The sequence below is a fragment of the Lissotriton helveticus genome, chromosome 1_1 (assembly GCF_964261635.1).
Source record: "Lissotriton helveticus chromosome 1_1, aLisHel1.1, whole genome shotgun sequence".
Taxonomy (NCBI): domain Eukaryota; kingdom Metazoa; phylum Chordata; class Amphibia; order Caudata; family Salamandridae; genus Lissotriton; species Lissotriton helveticus.
In genome coordinates, this window is record NC_136057.1 from 1,182,825,621 (window position 1) to 1,182,845,947 (window position 20,327).

The following is a 20,327-nucleotide window of genomic DNA, read 5'->3' on the forward strand; positions in this document are numbered from 1 at the left end:
TCCTGACGAATTGCCAATAGACCCCTTATTGGCTGTATGAGGCACGAAACATGTTGACAAGAAACATAAAGTGATGGGTGGACTATTTGAAATAAATGCCGCCACTGCCTGAAATCTAGTCCATCGTTGTGTGGCCACCAAACCACCTCAGACAGGAACCAGCCAATGCTAGTCAGCCTCTGTACCTCTCTAGAAGGAACAGTCCAGCCCGATCTGCCAGACCAGGTTCCGGGGGGCACAGTGAGCCATCACGAGCTCAGGGTAGTCTACATGCAGAGAACAGATACTGCATGTACACACTCACTTGAATTTTTTGCACATATTGCAGAACTCCCTTGCTTCTGTGGCACAATCGTATTTTAAATTGAGTGTTGATGACTGTGGGTTCAGATTTGGGACATCAGAATTGTGTCAGGAAAAAGTCGGTATTTCCTCTAAAAGATGCATGTGATCAGCATTCTCTTAAATGGGAAATCTAGTGGTGATCAATTGAGGTGAGTTAAGGTTATATTCCAAACAAGAGTAGGCAACCAGCACACAGTCTCGGTGGTAAATACTTACTTAAAATGTTCCAGACTCTGAAAGGTGTTTATTTTTCTGTGCTTTTTTTTTACTTTCGTATTATAACATATGTATTGATAGAGGAGGGCTGCAAATTAAGGTCAGAAATATCTCTGGTGTGCTCCCTGTCTTTCCCACGAAACAGCGTGGCACTATTACACTTTTGTGAATACCTACTAAATGTATTTAAGCCTACCCATGACACCTTGGCCTTATTTAGAACATGTAGTTTGTACACTGAATACATATTTTCTAAACCATGGCAGTTGTACCGCAAGTGTTTTTTAACTACTAAAACACAAAGCTAGCTTATATGGATATTTTAAGTCATTGTCTGGCCACTCCCGATCTATAGAGAGTTTCTGGTGTAGAGATCATTGTTCTGCATATGTCCGTTATTCCAAACTTTTGATAATTTCTATTATGCATGCATTGTTTTAAACCTTCAAAATATCAAAGTAGTGCCCGCAGTGTATAGATAAGGCATTTGTTTTGAGAGATCCTAGTCCTTAAGCTCTTCTGTGTGGTGGTTATAAACGCTTATTGTAGAGATTAGTTTTCACTGACTTAGTATGGGTTTAATAAAGCATCTGCCAATCTTAATTTGGGTTTTAGATTGCTTGAGGGCAATTTTACTGTCCTGCAGAGGGAATTTATTATCTTCTACTTAGCAGCTCATATCTTTCACTTTACTTTTAATATTATTCTATTGGTCGGCCTTATATTGTTCTCACCATTGTAGAGTTATACCTGCATTGTGTTGTGGTTGCCTCTGTCCAGGCTGCTGTATGCACTTGTTACCAAGTCTGTTAAGGTTTAAGTATATAATGTATATCTGGGAGACTTTGTTGAAAGACAAGCTAGCATTTGGTTCTTAATTTCTCATATACAGGTATGTATGTGTCATTGCAAAAACAGTTTTCATACATGGATTCTAGTTTTTTTCTGTGAATATTAGCTTAGTCCTGGTGGCATTGAGCTAAGACATGATGTTGCTTCAGGAGACTCATTTGGTGAGAATGTAACATCACATTTTAGGGAGAAACTTCATTTATTGGCTCATATGGTCTACTCGAGAATCTTCATGGGTGTTGCAATATACATTTGCAAGCTGCTATAATTGTGGTGGGGGTGGCCATGTAATGGTTTTTGGTAAATGGAATCTGCAACTGTATTCAGTGTAACCATCCCCCTGCCTCTCCCACCCCCAAACTGAGAGACCTATTTTGACAGTGATTGGCACCTTGCTGCTAGACGCCGCTGATGGCCTGTTGGTGATGGGAGGAGATTTTAAGACATCATAGACCCTCAGATGGGTGGGTAATGGGATCAGCCCAGGTCTGCTACAAGCTCCATAGCTCTAACCTTATGAATATTATGGTACTTAAAAATGTTTAAAGAAACACCATAGCACTTGATGGACAATATTGATTACAATTTGGTGTACATGGCATCCTACCCAGGATAGATTACCTAATGATGCCAGACAAGTAGTTGCTGTCGATAGGATCACTTGGATTGTTGGTCCAATGGATATAGATTCACTCTTTTCACCATTGTAATTAGTTATGGGAGATGAGAATAGTAATAGGAACAAAATGTCGGGTCTAGCTGCTTAGGAACTTACTGGTATTTATCTTGTTATTCTCTTAAATCAGAGAACCAAATATGTATTGCAAAAAATGAAGGTACTGTGGCTTTAAAGGTAGTGACATGTAAGACATGCAAGACAATCTTACACATTGAGGGCATTTCACATATGTCCTCTAAAAAGAAGCAGCCGCCATGATTCTTCTGTGAGCTGAGACAAATCTCGATGTTGAAAGCAAAGGGGCGACATCACTTGTTGACAACTTCTTGACTTGAGACTGGCTCAAGAATTAATATAAAGAGTTAGTCACGGGTCGGCGAAAGCTCACTATCTCAGAGTTAAGAGCCAAATATACAAATCTGTTAATAAAGGCAATAAATGTATAGCTTGGTTGACGGAACAGCATGGGTCTAGATAGATGGAAGAAGCTGTGGATTCTATGTTCCCAGTTCATATTAAGAAGCAAATGAAGCAGTGTAATTTAGGAATTGCTGTGAAGGGCTATTTGTTGCTCTCAATCAAGGGCAACTGATGTGAATCTTGAATAGATTTCAGAGGTCTGAGATGTTGATAGATCAATATTGAAAGAAGCATTGACACCAGATGGAATTAGGACTGCCATCCACAATCTAGTAGGGTTTTTGGCCCGAATTGGTTACTGATTGAACTGTTTAAAGGTCTTTCAGTGAATATAATCCCTAACTGTTAGCAATATGAATCACGCAGTAATTGTGTTGCTAAATAAGGAAGTGAAGGCTAAAGCCCAATTTCATATCTTAATATAGAAACAAAAATGATAGCCTAAAGTATTGCGAATAGGCTGCTACCATGCTTCCATAGCAAACTGAGTTGCCAGATTAAACTTAGGCTTCCTTCATTATGGCCTGTACTGTGCTGGCTCTCTGGTAGACCTTCATGCCTTATGGTCCCTCAATTTAAAGAAAGCATTGCTTTAATAGAAGTGGCACTTCTAATTTCAGCCATTGGAACAAAGGGCACCTACCCAAACTTATATCATGGATTTCTCAAACTTTCTAATAATCCAACATCAACAGTTGGAGTGAGTCTTCTTTCATCCAGAAAATTTGCCTTGAGAAGAGGAAATAGGCAGGGATGCCCTCTTGCTCTAAACTTTGCCCTCGCAGTGTGCTAGAAGTTTTTGCTCAATACAGCACTTTCATGTGTCACTATTAACTGGTATAAATCTATTCTTTACAGCTGAAGGGTTGGGCTGGTAACATCTCTGAAGATACATCTAGTAATGTGAGGAATTGTTGATTGTGTTATCTTGGAATAGAGTTTGTTGAGGATAAAATGGTATGTTTTATGAGTGTACCCTTTACTGACGAGATTTAAAGATAAGGCAGCATGTTAGTGTAAACTCCCTCTGTTGATGTAGGGCAGGAGTATACTTTTTAAAATTATATGAGTAACTTGTTTCATATGTTATGTAAAGCACACCATTCTGGATATCGGAAGTCCTCTAATATTCCAAGGAGCACTATTATGGGATTCTAAACATCCCTTCATTGCCTTGATAAAACTAGTCAGTTTGACATATGAGGGAGGAATTGCTTTGCCAGACCAGACGGGGCATCATTGGGTGTCTCACCCAATAGTTGTAAATGAGTAGGTCTAATCGCCCTTAGCAGAATACCCCCTTCTATGATAGACTAGCAATGGGTGCCAAAACACATGCACTTTTCCTATATATTTGGGAAATATCTACTGCGCTCTATAGAGATCTTCGTATTGGCGATGCCCTACAAAGATTGGGCAATGGTGAAGGATCAAGCTCCACTAGAAGCAGAGGATTTAAGGGACAATATAAGAAAAGGCAGTCTTCATGACATATAGAACTATAATTAACTTATCTGACTAAGTGTAAGGAATGAAGGAGAAATGCACTGAGGAATTAGAGCAGATTGATGGTACAGAATAGAGCACCCACAGAAGATTGCCATTCAAGCCATGTTCAGATAACTTCTACTAAATGCTATCCTTTATCAGTGGACCATGGGTTTAATGATTTCTCCTATATGCTTAAAATGTTGATGGGAACCAGGCACTTTTTCCTCATGCTTTACTGAAGAGTTCGATTTAATACCTTTTATTTAACAGTTCATGAAGAACTAATTAGAGCCTTACAATATTAAATACAGTTAACCTTGACTTTGGCATTGCTTGACATCCAAGAGAAAATTGATCTTCCTAAACACAAAATGATCCTCTGATCGCTCGGAATGATGGTGGCACAAAAGGTATTTGACAGGAGTCAGGAAATTACATTGAGTCAACCGTGCTATCACGGAGGAAAATTATGGATTGCTACATGACTGAGGAACATTCCCTCTGTAAAAGTCGTGGTTACCTGAAAAAATATTTTGCACATGCAGGGAACGTTACAGGATTGACCAGTGTTTGAAGCAAAGCCATGTTCTACTGCATGACTTGGTTCCCATGCCTTTATGATCTGCCATTTTGTCTATCTCTTTACGCACAACTGAGATACTGCCCTGTAAACTTGATTGGAACCTTTCCCCTTTGAATTCCCACTTCTCAGAATTGTGCGCACTTTTATAATATGGTTTGTCCTAACTAGCCAATAAAAAATGTTTTTAAAAATTACCTAGTAGTGGTTCTGATTGACTCCTCAAAGTGTAATGCGTTTGTTTTGTGTCGCTTATGGTTGACATATTTTGCAGTGGAATCTCTTGCACAGATCCCCAGGTCTTTTAAGTGTTGTCTACCATGATGCATGTCTCCTAGTAGGAGCTTTTTCTATTCTCAATCACAGTTTTGTTTGTGATGGCTACAGAGACTAAATATATGTTGTTATTGGATTTGTACTTTGAGATTTTAGCTGTTTAATAGCATTTTTAAAAGAAGCATTACTCAGTATTCTAGACACCACTATAATTTCAGATCCAAGCTTCCAGGTATTCCAGCTTTGTTTAGATTTGTATCAGAAATCTTGCAGTAAAAAATGAAATAACATCTCAGGAACAGGTGATTAGGCTTGGCCCTATACCATGTAGAAATTTGTTCGGTGCAGCCTACATTTATATTCAATATATCATGGACCAATGAGGTGCTCGATATGGCCATGTGGTAATAAAACTGCGTAAGTAAATGGAGATGAACGCTGTTATTTTTCTCTGCATTTTTCAGTACTTGAACAACTTTGCAAGAGGAAAAGGGAGACCTTTCCAAATCTTGAAAGTAAATTGTACTTTGTTTACACGTTATCGCAGAAAGAACTCCATAAAGATCCTATAAAACTATACCATTACATTCTGATGGAGTGGTGTGGCTCACTGGTTAGAGGCGGCAGACCCGGAAGCAGAGAACGGCCCGGGACCAGGGTTCAATTCCCGACGCGGCAGGGTCGTGGACCAGGGTCAGCGGACTCGATAATTCTCGCCTCGGTGCCTACTCTAACCAGGGGTCACACTCAGCATCTCTGGGCATTAGCTTGCCTCATCTCTACAACGGCCCCCCACATTCGCCGGGGATCTGGCAGGCGGTCCTTTGGTGTTCCCACGACAGTGCCTATTAAAAAGGCACCGCAATGGGAGCGCCAAAGTCCGTTTCTGCACACCATGAACTGGGAAGTCCTTGCCATAGAGGAAAGAAGGTGCATGCAGACAGGAAGTCACACCATGTGTCCCCCTGCTGGCATCACCTGGCCCTAAGGCAACAGGGTGCCCTGTTGTGCCCCCTTTGTTTCCTCACCGCTGCACTTTTAATGGAAGACTCACCGCCAAGAAAAGTGAGGCGGTCAGGAAACTCGTAATATGCTTGGCGGCAGTAGCCTTGCGACCTGACACTGCTACATCACCAAGGGATCACGGGTCCCCGTCGGTTGCAGCGGTCCTTTGACAGTCCGACTGTGAAAATCGTAATAAGGCAGTGAGACCGCTGGTGCGACGGTGCCCGCACTTCCACGTGTCATTATCACACCCTGAGTGTTTGGCTGAAACCTCTTAAAGCTCACTTTTAAAATATTTATGCTTGGTTCTACAGTAATCCAAAGCAATCCGGAATTCAAAAGAAGAACCACTTACTTTTAATGCATGATTATAAATTGTATGATTCTGCATACCCCCATCCTCTGAGCTGATCCTCCTATCAGCACTGACTCAGATGTGGGGGGTGGGGTGCTAAAACAAATGATCTGGCCTTCTATATTATAGTCAGAACAATGCATAGTAGTCAATAAATTGCCCACAATGGCCAGTGGACTTCATACCTTTTTTTCTCCCAATAAATTGAGTACTTTATAAATCTTTGCAGTTTCATGTTTTTTTTATAAACACATTTTTATTAATTTCACAAAAAGCATCAGCCAATCATCACGACACCATGATAACATAGGAATATATGCAATATTCTGAGCAGCCCATATGACAAGGATGTACAAGTTCAAAATGATATACATTTGAGTATCCCGGGCGAGGCTAAACCGTACCCCCCAACCACTTCCCCCAGACCCTATGGTATTTCTTGGGACAGCCACGAGCCTCATACATGGTCTTTTCTTGTGTGGCGCACTAGTCGATCCCAGCCTGCCATCGCCCAATGTTGGGGGGGGTCAGGGCATTTCCATGTGGTCGCTATATCTCTTTTAGCCACCACCATTGCTGTGGTATAAAACAGTTTTAATTTCTGGACCCATCTAGTCCTTCTGTGATGCCTAAGATCGCGTGTTTCGGGTCGTGTGGGATATCCCACCCCAATACTTCGGTGAGTTCCTCCTCAATGTCTCCCCAGAATTGCGCCAAGCATGGACAGACCCATACCATAAGGAGAAAGTCCACAGGTTTGTGACCGCATCTAGCACAGGCGGGGGTCTGGCGAAGTCCTGAGCGATGCAGGCGCGCAGGGGTCAGATAGGCGGCATGTAAGAAATAAAGTTGTACCATGCGCAGTTTGGCGGAGGCGGTAACTGTCCTGGGGACCATAAGGGCGTCACGCCAGTCCTCCTCCTCCAAGGTGCCCACCCAATCTTCCCATTGAACCAGCAACCGATCTAAGGATATTGGGGTGTTGTTAATCAGCATCCAGTAGATACCCCCCTCTCCAGATCCCCCAGCATGATTTGTGCCTCAGGAGGGCTATGGTCAGGAAGCCGTGTACCAGTCGTGAGGTGCGCTTAAACAGCATGGCTCAGCTGTAGCTATTTATAAAACTGCGAGTGGTGTAGGGAGTGTCTAGTTTGAAGGTCTTGAAAAGAGCGCATATGATCGCCCACCCATACATCGCCCAATTGAGAAATACCTGTAAGGTCCCAGGGCCGAAAACCCTGCAGCCCCTTGACCTCCCTGAGCCATGTGCCCTGCCACAGGGGCGTGCATTAGGCCAATGTGTGTGTCCTCTTTGTATGTCTCAACGCGGTCCACTAGGCCAGCAGTACAGAACGCGTCACCTGTGGTAGACGGGACGGAATAGGCTCCCTATACAGCATCGACTGAACACTGGACAATCCCAGCCCACTGAGCTCCAGCCTATATGCCGGATCAGACCAGCCTGAATTAAACCGATCGTGCAAAGATAGCAGACTCGTAGCCAGCTAGTATAAATATAAATGGGTCATCCCCAGGCCCCCATCGAAGGAAGGGATCCTGCAGATGCCCAGAGCCAAGCGGGCCCTCCCCTTCCCCCAGAGCAACTTAGAAGCCATGCTGTCAAGGTCCCGGAACCAGGTGGGAAGTTGAGGGGGGTGTTTTGAAGCATATAAAGGAATCTGGGGAGAATCATCATTTTGAAAAGTGCGACTCTCCCCATGGGGCTCAGAGGCAATGCTTGCCATTTCTGAAGGTCAGCCTTAGCCCTTTTCACCAGGGGAGTAACATTGAGAGCCCAGCTAAGTTCAGGGAGTATAGTCACCCATATCCCTAGATACTTAAATGATTGGTGACGGAGCTTTATGTTGGACTGCCAGTCAAAACATTCTCTAGACATGTGAAGGGGGCAGTTTCATGTTTACGAAATACACATGCATGTTCTTATGTTTTGCATTATTATTCTAATGTTAAAAAGAAGGTGTGGAGTATGGAGTAATGGTATGAACTATTGCATGGGCCTGGAAGTGGCAGTGTACAAAGCTGTCCTCTGAAACACATGAAGGTGTGGCAGGCATGGGCAGACTTCATGGAAATAAATAGTGCTTGAACTTTTCCATCCCACAAGACATGATGTCAATGAGTAAATACGCCGGTTTGCGGGATAGGGTTGGACGTGGTAGGCATGGCATGAGAGAGCTTGTCTTCAGGCTTTTCTAAGTTGTAGCTTGTACTGTAATTTTGGGAAAGGGGTGGGGCTGGGTCGTGTTGCATGGTATACATGTTCTTTTACATACATTCATTGTTTTACGAATCGTTCGCCAGCTAGCCATATGTCTTTAGTTAATCACGTTTATCATTTTGAATTAACATCATAAAAAATAACTTGTTTTGTGCATTTGCTAATACATTTCATACTGTTTCCTTGAACTGTATATAACCATTGTTATTAGCCAACTAAAAGGTACATATTTATCCACCTCTAAAGATAAAGGGCTGAGTCAGCCGTACTGTAATTTTTATGTGTATAACTAAGCTGTGAATGCTTAACTTACTGAGCTATCATTGTGTCCGTTTCCCGAGAGTAAAACATAATTACCTCAAGTAATATTTTAGAGGAAAGTATTGTTCCTAGAATTACAAATATAAAAAAATTGGGATTCTGCTTGCAAATGCTGAGAACAATATGGTTTTGTTCTCTAATAAGAATATTTTGTGTTTGATATTCAATTTATTAACCTTAGAATCATGGTAAATTCTGCAGATATGCTTATTTCACTAACCTATGCTGTGCTAGAATAAACACTTAAAATAATAAATTATCTCAAACTATTCGACTGATATCTTTCTTTTTTGTTTTCAGCTAGAACAAATTTCTTTGATTCTGGAAACAGCTTGGAAGAAATACAGTCTTAATTCTTCTGTTTTCTCCTTGTAAGTAGCTATACTATCAAATTGGTGTGAACAGTGATCGATGTAACTATTTGGATCACCTCTGCAAAGGGGTGGTATTAGAATCCAAGTAATGGAGGTAGTGTAAAGGAGAAGCAGAGGGAAAAAACATTGAGCTTTTGAGTGCTCCAGCTCATAGAGGGGTGGCAGCCGTGATGGTTACACACCTGTACACACCTGTACGCAGATTGTGCTAGGCTTGTATGCTGTGGTCCATAGTATATATTGCACCATAGAGGTAATGATTTAGGTGTAGTCCTTTGGAGTGGGTCAATTGGTTAAAAATGGAAACTTCATCAAATTCAGCTATGCTGTACACTGTTCCTACAGAACCTAGATGGAAGTGGGTTGTCATATATGTTGGACGTGAAATCCTGGTCACAAATGCTGAAGATACATCATTAAAGAGAATGAACAAGCAATGAGAAACAGGGAAGCCTATGGAGCGGCAGGATAGTTCTTTCAGGGGTTTTCAGAGTGTGAAATTGAACCACAGTAAATTTAAAGGAGGTCTGAAAATATCAGACCATAGTGCGAAGTTAAACTGGGAGTGAAGTTGATGAGATTAATTTAGTAGAAGGTTTTAAGGATTTGCTGAGCAAAAAGATCAGAGAAGGTGGATGAGGGAATTGGAAGATTGGAGAGTGATTTATTTTCAGTAGATGAGGTGAGGAAAAAGGAGGACTAGAGCTATGGTGAAGAAAGTGGCTAATTGTTATTTCATGAGTCAGAATGGGGTGATGAGTCGGCAAGGACTGGTTCAGAAAATGCTGGAGAGAATTTTTGTTAGGTTCTTAGCATAATGATCTGTTTTTTGTTTTTGACGTATAATGAAAGGGTATGTGTGTGAGGGCGTGATGGATGTTTGGGGTGGTCAAAAGTAAGAGGTTAAAACTCTCTAGGAGATACCAAGAAACTATTTTAATGTTGTGGTTCCCCTGACCGGATTTAACTGGACTTTTGCTCGCTCCTAGCCCCCCTCTTCTCTTTGCTTTGTGCATTATACAATTTCAACAGAGACCCCTTTCCTCCAAATTTGAGGCCTCAAAACCTGCCTAGAAAACATTTAAAATAAGTACTGTACTTACTGAAGAAACATGAACTCAAGAGTTGTTTTCATACAGTGCAGCATCCCTTGTGTGGTCCCTATACCTGCCCATGTGGCCGGTGGGAACTAACAGCACCGTTGATGGCCCCCAGCCAGGTCCCACTACATCGGAATAAGATACTTCCTCCCCCCAGTGCCATTAAATTCTGGCACCATAATGTCAGGTCCCTGCCGAAGCATTACCGAGATATATACGAGCTTATCTCGTTAGAAGGCCCTGATGCCTTCTTTATGACGGAGACCTGGCTAGGCGATGAGGATGTGGCTATTATCAACTTGGCCCTTCCTCCGGGCTACGCAATCCACACATTAAATCGCAAGGGGAGAGGAGGAGGTATAGCTGTGGCTTTTAAAACTTGCCACACTTGTACCTGGAAGCCCATGGACTTGATTGGTGCTGAGTGTGCCCATTTTTCCATCAGCATTGGTCAGACACAAACATTATCAGGCCTTTTGATATATCGCCCCCCCAGGGAGTGACTGTGCCTTTAGGAAAGCTCTTCCGGAGCTGGTTAGCTCTCTGTCTTTGTCCTCCTCCAATATCACCATCAACGGCGATCTTAACATACATTTTGATGCCATGGAGTTACCAGTGGTTAGAAGCCTGCTGGATGATCTTGAAGCAGTGCAGCTGTCCCAACTGGTCCGTCTCCCGACCCATGAGGGTGGTCATATTCTTGACCCGGTTTTTACCAATCTCCAACTGGTGAGGTCTCTCCCCCTAGACCTATGGCATGGAGCGTTCACCATCTCATTGAGCTCTATGTTACAATGGCAACGCGCTCTACCGGGAAGCCCGCTAAAACATCTTTCAGGCGTCCCTGGAAAAAGCTTAAATTGGAGGATTTCCACAGTCTTTTGGCCACCACTCCTCTGGTTCTTAAGGATGACGTTGCAACTGGGTACAACATCTTTTGCACCTGGATTGTCCAAGCGCTTGATGCACTAATCCCGGCCTAACGCCTGGTATTCGGAGGCACTTAGGCGGATTAAAGCCACCTGCCGTCAAGCCGAAAGAGCATGGAGGAAGAACTATGACACTGATCTAAAGGTTTGCTACCTGGCAAGGGTAAAGATATATCATAGAGCTGTCTGCCGGGCTCGGGCTGACTACTATGCTAGAGAGTTCCAGGCGAGCTCCAATCCGTCCAAACTGGTCTTTAAAGTCTTAAAGGAGCTCACGACGAACAGACTTCCTATTACGGAGATTTGCTCCCTTGCTCACTGTGAGTTGTTAGCTAGCTTTTTTGTGGAGAAAGTAAATACCATCTATCGCTCTTTTCCCAAAGCTGATCCTGACAGTACGACTTTTACATTGCGTACATCACAGTGCTTGGCTGCGCTTCCCATACCATCGGAACAGGAGTTTAATCTCCTAGCGGTCAAGGTTAAGTCTGGTTCGCCGGATGACCCTTTGAGACCGGCCCAGTTTTTGGACTCGGCGTCTATCTGCCTCCCACCGATTCGACAACTGGTGGATCAATCCCTTACCACCGGGTTAGTCCCACCTAGCTGGAAAGCTGCCTGTGTTATGCCCATTATAAAGAAACCGGGGCTGGATCCAGTGAAGCCGGAGAGCTATCGACCTATCTCCATCCTTCCATGGGTGACAAAGATCACAGAGGCTCATGTGAATAACATCTTAACGAAACATCTGACCTCTGCACACCTACTGGACCCTACACAGAATGGTTTTAGATCTGGGCACAGTACAGAGACGGCACTCCTATATATGGTTGAGTATCTCCGCTCTGTACTAGATGCAGGTCAAACGGCGGCACTGGTCTTATTAGACCTCAGTGCCGCCTTTGACACTGTATCCCACACCATTCTTATCCGCAGGCTTGGTGAGGCTGGTATATCTGGCAAGGCGCTGGATTGGTTCCAATCGTTTCTCTCGGAACGATCATTTCAGGTAGTAGTGCCACCGTTCAGATCTAAACCTCATGCCATCGCTCAAGGAGTTCCACAGGGATCGGCGTTGAGCCCCACTCTCTTCAACCTATACGTCCAACCGTTGGCGGCGGTTGCGAAGAGTTGGGGTCTCACAATGGTATCATACGCCGATGATACCCAGCTGGCAGTGGTTCTCAATGGGGACTCTGACCAATTGGCATCAAATTTTGCGGATGGTTTGAGGGCTGTTGCTGGCTGGCTTACCACCAATTGTTTACAGCTCAACGCCCTCAAAACCGAGGTGATGGTATTAGGGAAACATCCTGATCTGTGGGGTGCGAGCTGGTGGCCTAACGAGCTGGGACCCCCCCCTAAACCGGTCTCCGAACTTAAAAACCTTGGCGTGTGGCTGGACTCCAAACTTACCTTCTCGTGTCATACTAAGAAGGTGGCATCTACATGCTTCGGCATCCTTCGTGGTTTGAGGCCTATCCTCAAATTTTTCGATGCCTCCACTCGCCAGTTGGTGATTCAAGCTAGCATTGCATCAAGGCTTGATTATGCGAGTTCACTGCTTCTAGGTGCTAATCAGGCGGAGGTCCTGCAACTCCAACGGGTGCAGAACGCGGCTGCCAGGGCTCTGGTAGGCCTGCCACGGTTCTGTTCTGCCCGCAGCACAATTTCTAAACTACACTGGCTGCCTGTAATCAGACGCATAGAGTTTAAGACTCTGTGTTTCGCGTTTAAAATTCTTAAAACCGACACCCCTCCCATCCTCCAGCATCTCCTGACCCTGTACACGCCTTCACATAGCCTCCGCTCTGCAGGTCAAAATTTAGCACTTGTTCCGCGCTTCCAGAGATGCAGACTGGGTGGCCGTTCTTTTACTGTGTTGGCCTCCAAGCTTTGGAACGCGCTTCCTGTGCATATTCGATCTTTAGAAGATCTTTTTGCTTTCAGGAAGGTTATTAAAACGTATCTTTTTCCTCTGTCTTATTAACATTTTTCTACCTTGTCTATTCTGTTAGTTATGTTACCTTTTCAGATACAGCGCCGGGACGCCCCTTTGCTGGGGCAGCTGTGCGCTCAAAAAATCAATTAACATAACATAACATAACATAACATACTGGTTTCTATCAAGACGCAGTAAGTATTGTGCAAACCCTAATGTGCCATTATGTTAAGTTGCGATAAACCTCACCAGTGTCTAACTATCCGCACCGCCTATCGCACCCAAAGATCACAAAGTTGCCACAAATTCTTCATGCCAGTCAAAGGGCCTCTTATGACCTCTTTGAATGGTTTCTGTTGATTACAAGTCGGTGGTGTTTGGACCGCTTGGGGACTCCATTACCCAGTCAGCATTACGCCAGGAGGCACTCACTATGCCTCATGCATGCGCTTTCCCGCAGTGCTGGCCAATTCTGTCATGTTTGTAGCCACTGGGGGAGTCCATTGCCCAGTCAGCTTCGTGCTAGGAGGCACTCACTGCACCCACTGCCTGTGCTCCTAAATGCTGGTGCACTCCCGCAGCGCTGGACGTTTCCAGGGTGTTTGGGGCCTCTGGGAAACTCCATTGCCCAGTCAGCATTGCACCAGGAGGTGCTCACTGCACTTACACCCGCTGCCTTTGCTCCTAAGTGCGGCCCACTCTTGCAGTGTGGGCCGCGCATGGGCCGTCCCCGTCAGGCCAGGAAGAGACTGAGTAGTGCCACCCCTTGATCCTTTATTCTGGGGTCTGGTCTATGTCTGGGTAAGTGTTTCTGTCTCCATAGTGTCTTACCGTCAGCGGCCCAAATCTGTGACTGTTTTCCTCTGTGGTTAGGGCTTCCTTTGCGGGTCTAAAGTGGTGCTGGCAGTACGGGTTTGGGATTTTGTTTGCCCCACTTGTCCATAACCTTTGAGTTTAGCACGAAGGAGCTGCAAATTCTGTGTACCATTAGCGCTCACTAGAATGGCTACTTCTACTCCTTCATGGGAAAACGCAAAGCAATAGAAACCCTGCAGCGGAGAAAGGTTAAAAATCCTAAAGCAGCCGGAACCCCCCAGCACGAGCGAGTAGTGGACAACCTGACTCTTAAAGACATAGACAACCTAACAGAGTAATTCGAAAATCTCTTGGGAGGCGGTGACACCAGTAACGCACAGCTGGGAACAGCTCCGAAGAAGGTCCCATCTATTTTTATGAAGAAAAGAAAAGCTAATGTTTTTTGGACCCTGATAGCCCAAGTAAAACTTGTTTCTCATTTGACTAAATCAAAGGATGATATACTCGAGACTGAGCGCTTAACCACTATGCCTGAACCTATTGATCATGTTCCAATACCACTGTCTCCATTGATAATGTGCTAACAGATTTGCACCCCTGCAAGCTCTATCCCGGTACTGGGTCCTCCAGAAGGCCCTGCAGGGCTATCGTAGGCTCCCTCTCCCTCCCCCTCCCTACTACATCCACTTCCCATGAACACAGCCTTAGTGACAAAAGGCATGCAGGGAACTGGGCTTGGCTCTTGATATTACATTTCCAGGTAGAGGTGACTGATCCGCGGTCCAAAGTGGCCTCATTAATGACAAATAAATAGCCCTCTGATACTTCTTCAACCAGAGTTGGATATAGAATCCATGACCCATAAGGCCCAACTAAAACCACTGCTATTCTGGCGAAGGTTGAAGTACTCGTCGAACCTAGTGGACCACTACAGTTCTTTCCAGGATGTAGCTTCCCAGGAAGGAAATTAAATAAATATATAAGGGTAAAAATATTTCCTCCCAAGTAGGCCAAGGTGGACTGTGGTCCTCCCCGCCCAGTACGAATTATCTCTCTGGGTCTACCCTTTAGAATGCATACTGGGCGTACATCCAGGACGTTGAATTGAGGAATGCCACACAAGGGTCTGTACCTGATGTGGTCATTGAGCCCTTTTTAGATTATATTTCATCTACAACTGCAAGGAATGTTTTACCTTAAATTTCACTATGGCACCTTACCCCTATTGTCTCTGCAAGCAAAGAGGAGTCCCTGTTGCTTTATAAGCACCATATGTCCTGTTGTGTTCGATTTTAGATTACGAATGAACTTCCTGATTCATGCCCTTATATAGGTATAATTCGCATTGCCCTTATATAGGCATAGAATCCAGTCCTTATTTAGGCATAGCCTATGCTACCCAAATACAGACATGGCTACTTCCATCTGTTCATCTACATCACAACGATTTCTTGGAAAACCAGACTCTTAAGCTGAAGGGACTTCCCCTAGTCTGGATATTGATTTCTCCAAGAAACTCATTATTGTGCATGAACATCTATTCCTTTGGGGTTCATTCATGATGGTCATATGCCTGACTTTATGTCAATACTGGCATTCCTAAACACCTTCAAGTTATAAATATACCTTCACTTGCTATGGCAAAGCACGGTGTGGTTGGGTGCAGATCGACTACCTACTTGCAGTCGCAGCTCGCTACAGCAAGTGCCGAAGGAAGCTAACACTCCAGCTGACGCACTGACCAGAAGCTGTCATCCTCCTGCAGAAAAATCCAGCTCCAGTGCTTCTGACTCCCCTTGCGGGCTGTTGGCAAATCGAGTCCCGAGACAGAGATACCAATCTCTCTCATTCTATGGTATGGACCTGATTAGAACCTAGAAAAACCTTTGGCAATTCTTGGCAAAACTAAACCTATGCTAAAAGACAAACACCTACTTCTTCCCTCGTACTAGACCTAGGTTAGGTACACTGGGGTAGGCGTATTTTAGAAGCACCAGTTGAGTATTTTAGCCTGTGTTATTTATGTATGTATTTTTACATGTCATAGCAACAGACCGTGCTATTACAGTATTATTTTATATTACTGTTTGCGCTGTATGCATTATACTTCGTATTCTAACAATTGTAGCAGTTCACCTCTCTTGCATGACAAAGAAGACGGTTCAATAAACCCTTTTTGTTGAAACGCCCTTCTCTCTATTTCTGTGCAAACTCTGTAGAAATGAAGCATGCACAATTAACTGAATGAAATAATTATCTATTGTTTCCACGATTCTGAAGATATGTTTCGATTCTAGGAGAAACAAAGTTGTCATGTTTATGCAGTTGTCAGAGACTAATCCCTTCTTGTTTATTCGGGAAAGTTTCTAGTGACCTCTGAATTAGCTGGCACACACAATTAAATGTACTATACTCGATAGAGACATACTGACCTCATTCCTATGTCAAATCTATAGTGTATGTTATTCCAATGCGCAGAGCCTATTGAGAATATAGGAACTACACTACAGTCCGACATGTCAGCAAGTGGAGGAATCCTTGGCTCATTAAAAAAAATGTTTGCCTTTCATACGCTCGGCCAAGAAGAGTCTATGCAGATGATTGTCTGCGCAGTATCTAAATACCTTCTCTGGAGTTGGTCTATCAGATCCATCAGTGGTGGCCTAAGCTTTTTAATATTTTAATATGCTATGAGTTTCTAATTTCATTCACTGTTTATGAAATGTTTACATATGTTTCTTTTATGTAATGCTGTATTTTAAACGTTTTAATGCCTAATTTATACCTTTTTAATTGACTTTTTATCTTCCTCCCTCTACCTGTCTTGTGGATGCCAGGATGCCTAATTTCTTTTTCACAGGATATTAGATATATGTGCAATCGTTGGTTCCATGTTCCGTTTGTTGCACTAAGCTTGCTCTGCGACAGTTGATGAGATCTATTGTTTGTATTTTTTTATGTGTTTTCATCTCCTTGAATTGATATTTATGTTGCTGTCTTTGTACTTTTATGATTGGAAAATGGATAAGCAGATATCTCAAGCTGTCCCAGGTCTGGCGTCAGCAGTTTATTCTGTCCTCACCTTTAATGTGAAAATAGATGACCTGTATCAGAATGCAGAGTGAAACTGAAGTAGATGAGCTCCTCATAGCTTACATAAACACCTTGAGATTGCTGGGAAAGTTTTATTGAAAATATTGTAATTGTTACAGTAACACATAAATTGGTATTCTTCAAATACTTTCAGGAACGAGAGGGGGACTGCACAGGAGTTATCCGTGTTTCACATCATGAGTCGAATCTTGGAAGCTGCGAATGGGATGCGACTTCCTCTGCCCCCTGGTAAGTAAAGTTCACACCTTAAATAAGCATGCTAATGTATGTAGAATAATCAACTATGATAGTTGATGTTGCTTGCAGTCAGAGTTTTACCTGAAGCTATTTGAGTTGAAAAGAAAGGTTTTGTAAATTGAAACTCTCTCAGCTCCAGAGTCCATCCTTGAATCCTGCTTCCTTGTGAAGACGGAGTGATGCTGAAAAAATATGTTGTATCATGTATTGCTGTAGCAACACCTGCTCTGCATACTCCTGCAATCAAGTGTTGGGCTCAGACATCTGCAAATTATTTTTCTTTCAAGCAAAACTTTAAAATCACAAGATGCACTGTGCAATCTGACCCCACCCTTCGGGCCCAATGCGCCTGAGCACTCACTCCCCATTAGATGTTTTTCTTTTCCCTCCATCTGCTTTAGACGTGTATCCATGGTGCCACGAGATGCAACGTGTTCTCCACATTTGCTTTGGGCCCACACAGTGAAATTTGACACCTACATTTGGGAAAAAGCCTTAGTCGTCCACGCTTTTGCTGTTGATACCCTTCAGAGACCACCGATCTGCTCCCAACTGCAAGGGCCCTCAGCCATTTTCAGGGCTATGTGCCCTCTCGTCTTTGACTTCTTTGCAGAGAATGTACATAGGGTGTGACAGGGGCACCAGCTTTTTCCCCTATGTCCCACCTCTACTTTCACCTCCATCATTTCTGCCACTACCACTTCCACTACCCATATCTAGATCTCCACTGCCTCCACACTCACCAGAGAAACCCTAACATTCCCCTTATAGCCATAGTAGATCGTTCAACCCTGCTGTCCCTTATGAGCCATCTTTTGAGCCAGAGGCCACAAATGATCCATGGGATGACTATGATGGGGTTCCCCTGGGGTATCCAGATCTGGACCACTACCCTATTAGGGAATCTCCCCCTGACGTCACCACGTCATTCCAAGAGGTTATCCAATGGGCGTCAGCCTTCCACAAGATTAATATGCATGTCGTCACTGATGAAGACTATTTCTCATAGAGACACTATCTAGGCCTGAAAGGAAGGTCCTATTGTTGTTCATGCTAAAGGGCATGTTAAAGCCAACCCCAGACACTTTCAAAGAGACAATGAAAGCCAGAATGGATACATCAAGGATCCTTTTCTGCCAAACTCCCTGGTTGTCCATATTGCATGTGCCACTCAACCCACGGGTGATGCTCCCCTACCTGGCAAGGAGAAAAAGAAGCTTGACGCTGCTGGCAAAAGGCTGGTGGTAGGGGCTGCAACCCAGTGAAGAATAGCCAACTCCATGGAGCTAATCAAGCATCTCCTGAGGAGTTCAGGAAGAGAGGGGGGAAATAGTCTCATAGGGTAAGACTTTATCTAACGCGACCATCAGCTGTGCCCTTGACTCTGTGGATACAGCTTCCCTGGGGGTCAACACCAATGTCCTTATAAGGTATCGCTCCTGGCTCCATATTTCAGGTTTAAGCCGGAGGTCCAATATGTCCTCAACCTGCCCTTCTATGCTGAGCATCCTTTTGAGCCACAGGTTGGCAAGATGCTGGAGAAAATAAACCAACATTGCAAAATCCATGGGTGTCTTTCAGACCCTTTCAGAGGCAGTAGTCTAGAGGAGGCTCAACATCAGACCAATGGGTGTTGGCAGAGGTCTACCACGGCTACTGCCTAACTTCTCAAACCCTCTCTCAACATCCCACCCTGCACCCTCAATCTCAGTAGAAAACATCTCAACCTCATGAAGGAAGAAGTGCAGGCACTCTTTAAAATAGGGACCCATGAGCCAGTGCTTCCTTACCATATGGGCATTGGACCTCAAGGCCACCTACTTCCACATCCCCAGCCATTCCACCCACTGGCGTGACCTCACCTTTGTGGTAAGTGGCCATCATTACCAATTCAAAATACGTCCATTCTGGGTCACTGTTGCTCCAAGAGTCTTAAAGTGCCTACCATTGGTAGTGCTCATTTAAGAGGGGTGGGGCGGAGGGATGTCCATGTTTTTACCTACCTCGATAACTGCCTGATCAAAAGTGCAGGCAAGCACCAATACCTAGCCGATACCCATGAAACCATCTCCCTGCTCCACAGCCTAGGCTTCACAGTCAATGCCACCAAATTCCTCCTCCAATCTGTCCAGATCCAGCTTTTTCTAGGTGCAGTTCTCAACGCAGCCACAACTAAAGCCTATCCCAGCCTGCACAAGGTGTTGGCATTCCAGCAACTCCATCTTAATTATCAGCCCAACCATTAGGGCAGTCAGAACTTTAATGTGCCTGCTAGGTTTGATAGCTTCCTGAGACATGTTTTTCCTGCATATGCGCCCATTACAAAAGTGCCTTTTGGCTCAATAGTCACAAGTGAAGTGACAGTGGGATGAGCTAGTAGTGGTGAAGACCAGCACCCATCACAGGAAGTACAAAGCATAAAGTTATTAGTTTTCGAAGTTCGAATTACAGTTTACTCTTTGACATCTAATCTTAGACTAGAGATTTTTTTGATTTTGTTCCTTTTTTTTTTTACAGTATGCCTGGCAAAAATTTAAAAAACATAATTGAATTTGGTTTGTTGGATAAAGTTTAACAATAGTGTTTATCATGTGTAATTCGAAATCATCATTATTTTCCTAAGACTTTCTTAATAGTTTTAGATTTGATAACTGATAACAATTCAGTATAATTTGAGGATTGTTTGTCAGGGAGTAAATCGTAAATAAATGGGATGTTACTGTGCTTAATGTTAGCATGTATAGTGTAAATTTGGCTGGATTTAAATGTACCATCCATCATCCAAATGTCACTAGGATAACAGTGTTATGAAGGGTAGCAAAGATTAGTATACACTTTTGAGTGTGTTAGTTGTCATAGTGAAGAAAGGGTTCAGGTTGAAAGACAGTTAGTTCTGGTGGAATGTTAGTTACAGAGTATGTATGCGCGGATGTCACTTGGGGGTAACTCGCATATTTTTGATGGCGCACTATTCTTAAATTTGGGATTTGGGCACGCTACAAGCAACTTGCATGGGGACGTTAAGAGCTGCCTCCA

At 43.8% G+C, this 20,327-nt stretch overlaps 1 protein-coding gene across 2 annotated transcripts in view; it reads left to right on the forward strand.

Moving 5' to 3' along the window:
* GSAP (gamma-secretase activating protein) overlaps window positions 1-20,327 on the forward strand; it is a 725,614-nt gene that overhangs the window by 576,148 nt on the left and 129,139 nt on the right. For both annotated transcript variants that reach the window (XR_013608568.1, XM_078679324.1), the window contains exons 25-26: window positions 9,080-9,150; window positions 17,188-17,282. Coding sequence is in view for 1 of the 2 variants with exons in the window: in XM_078679324.1 (XP_078535450.1) it covers window positions 9,080-9,150; window positions 17,188-17,282 (166 nt within the window). In the remaining variant the exon portion in view is untranslated. The remainder of the gene's footprint in view (window positions 1-9,079; window positions 9,151-17,187; window positions 17,283-20,327) is intronic.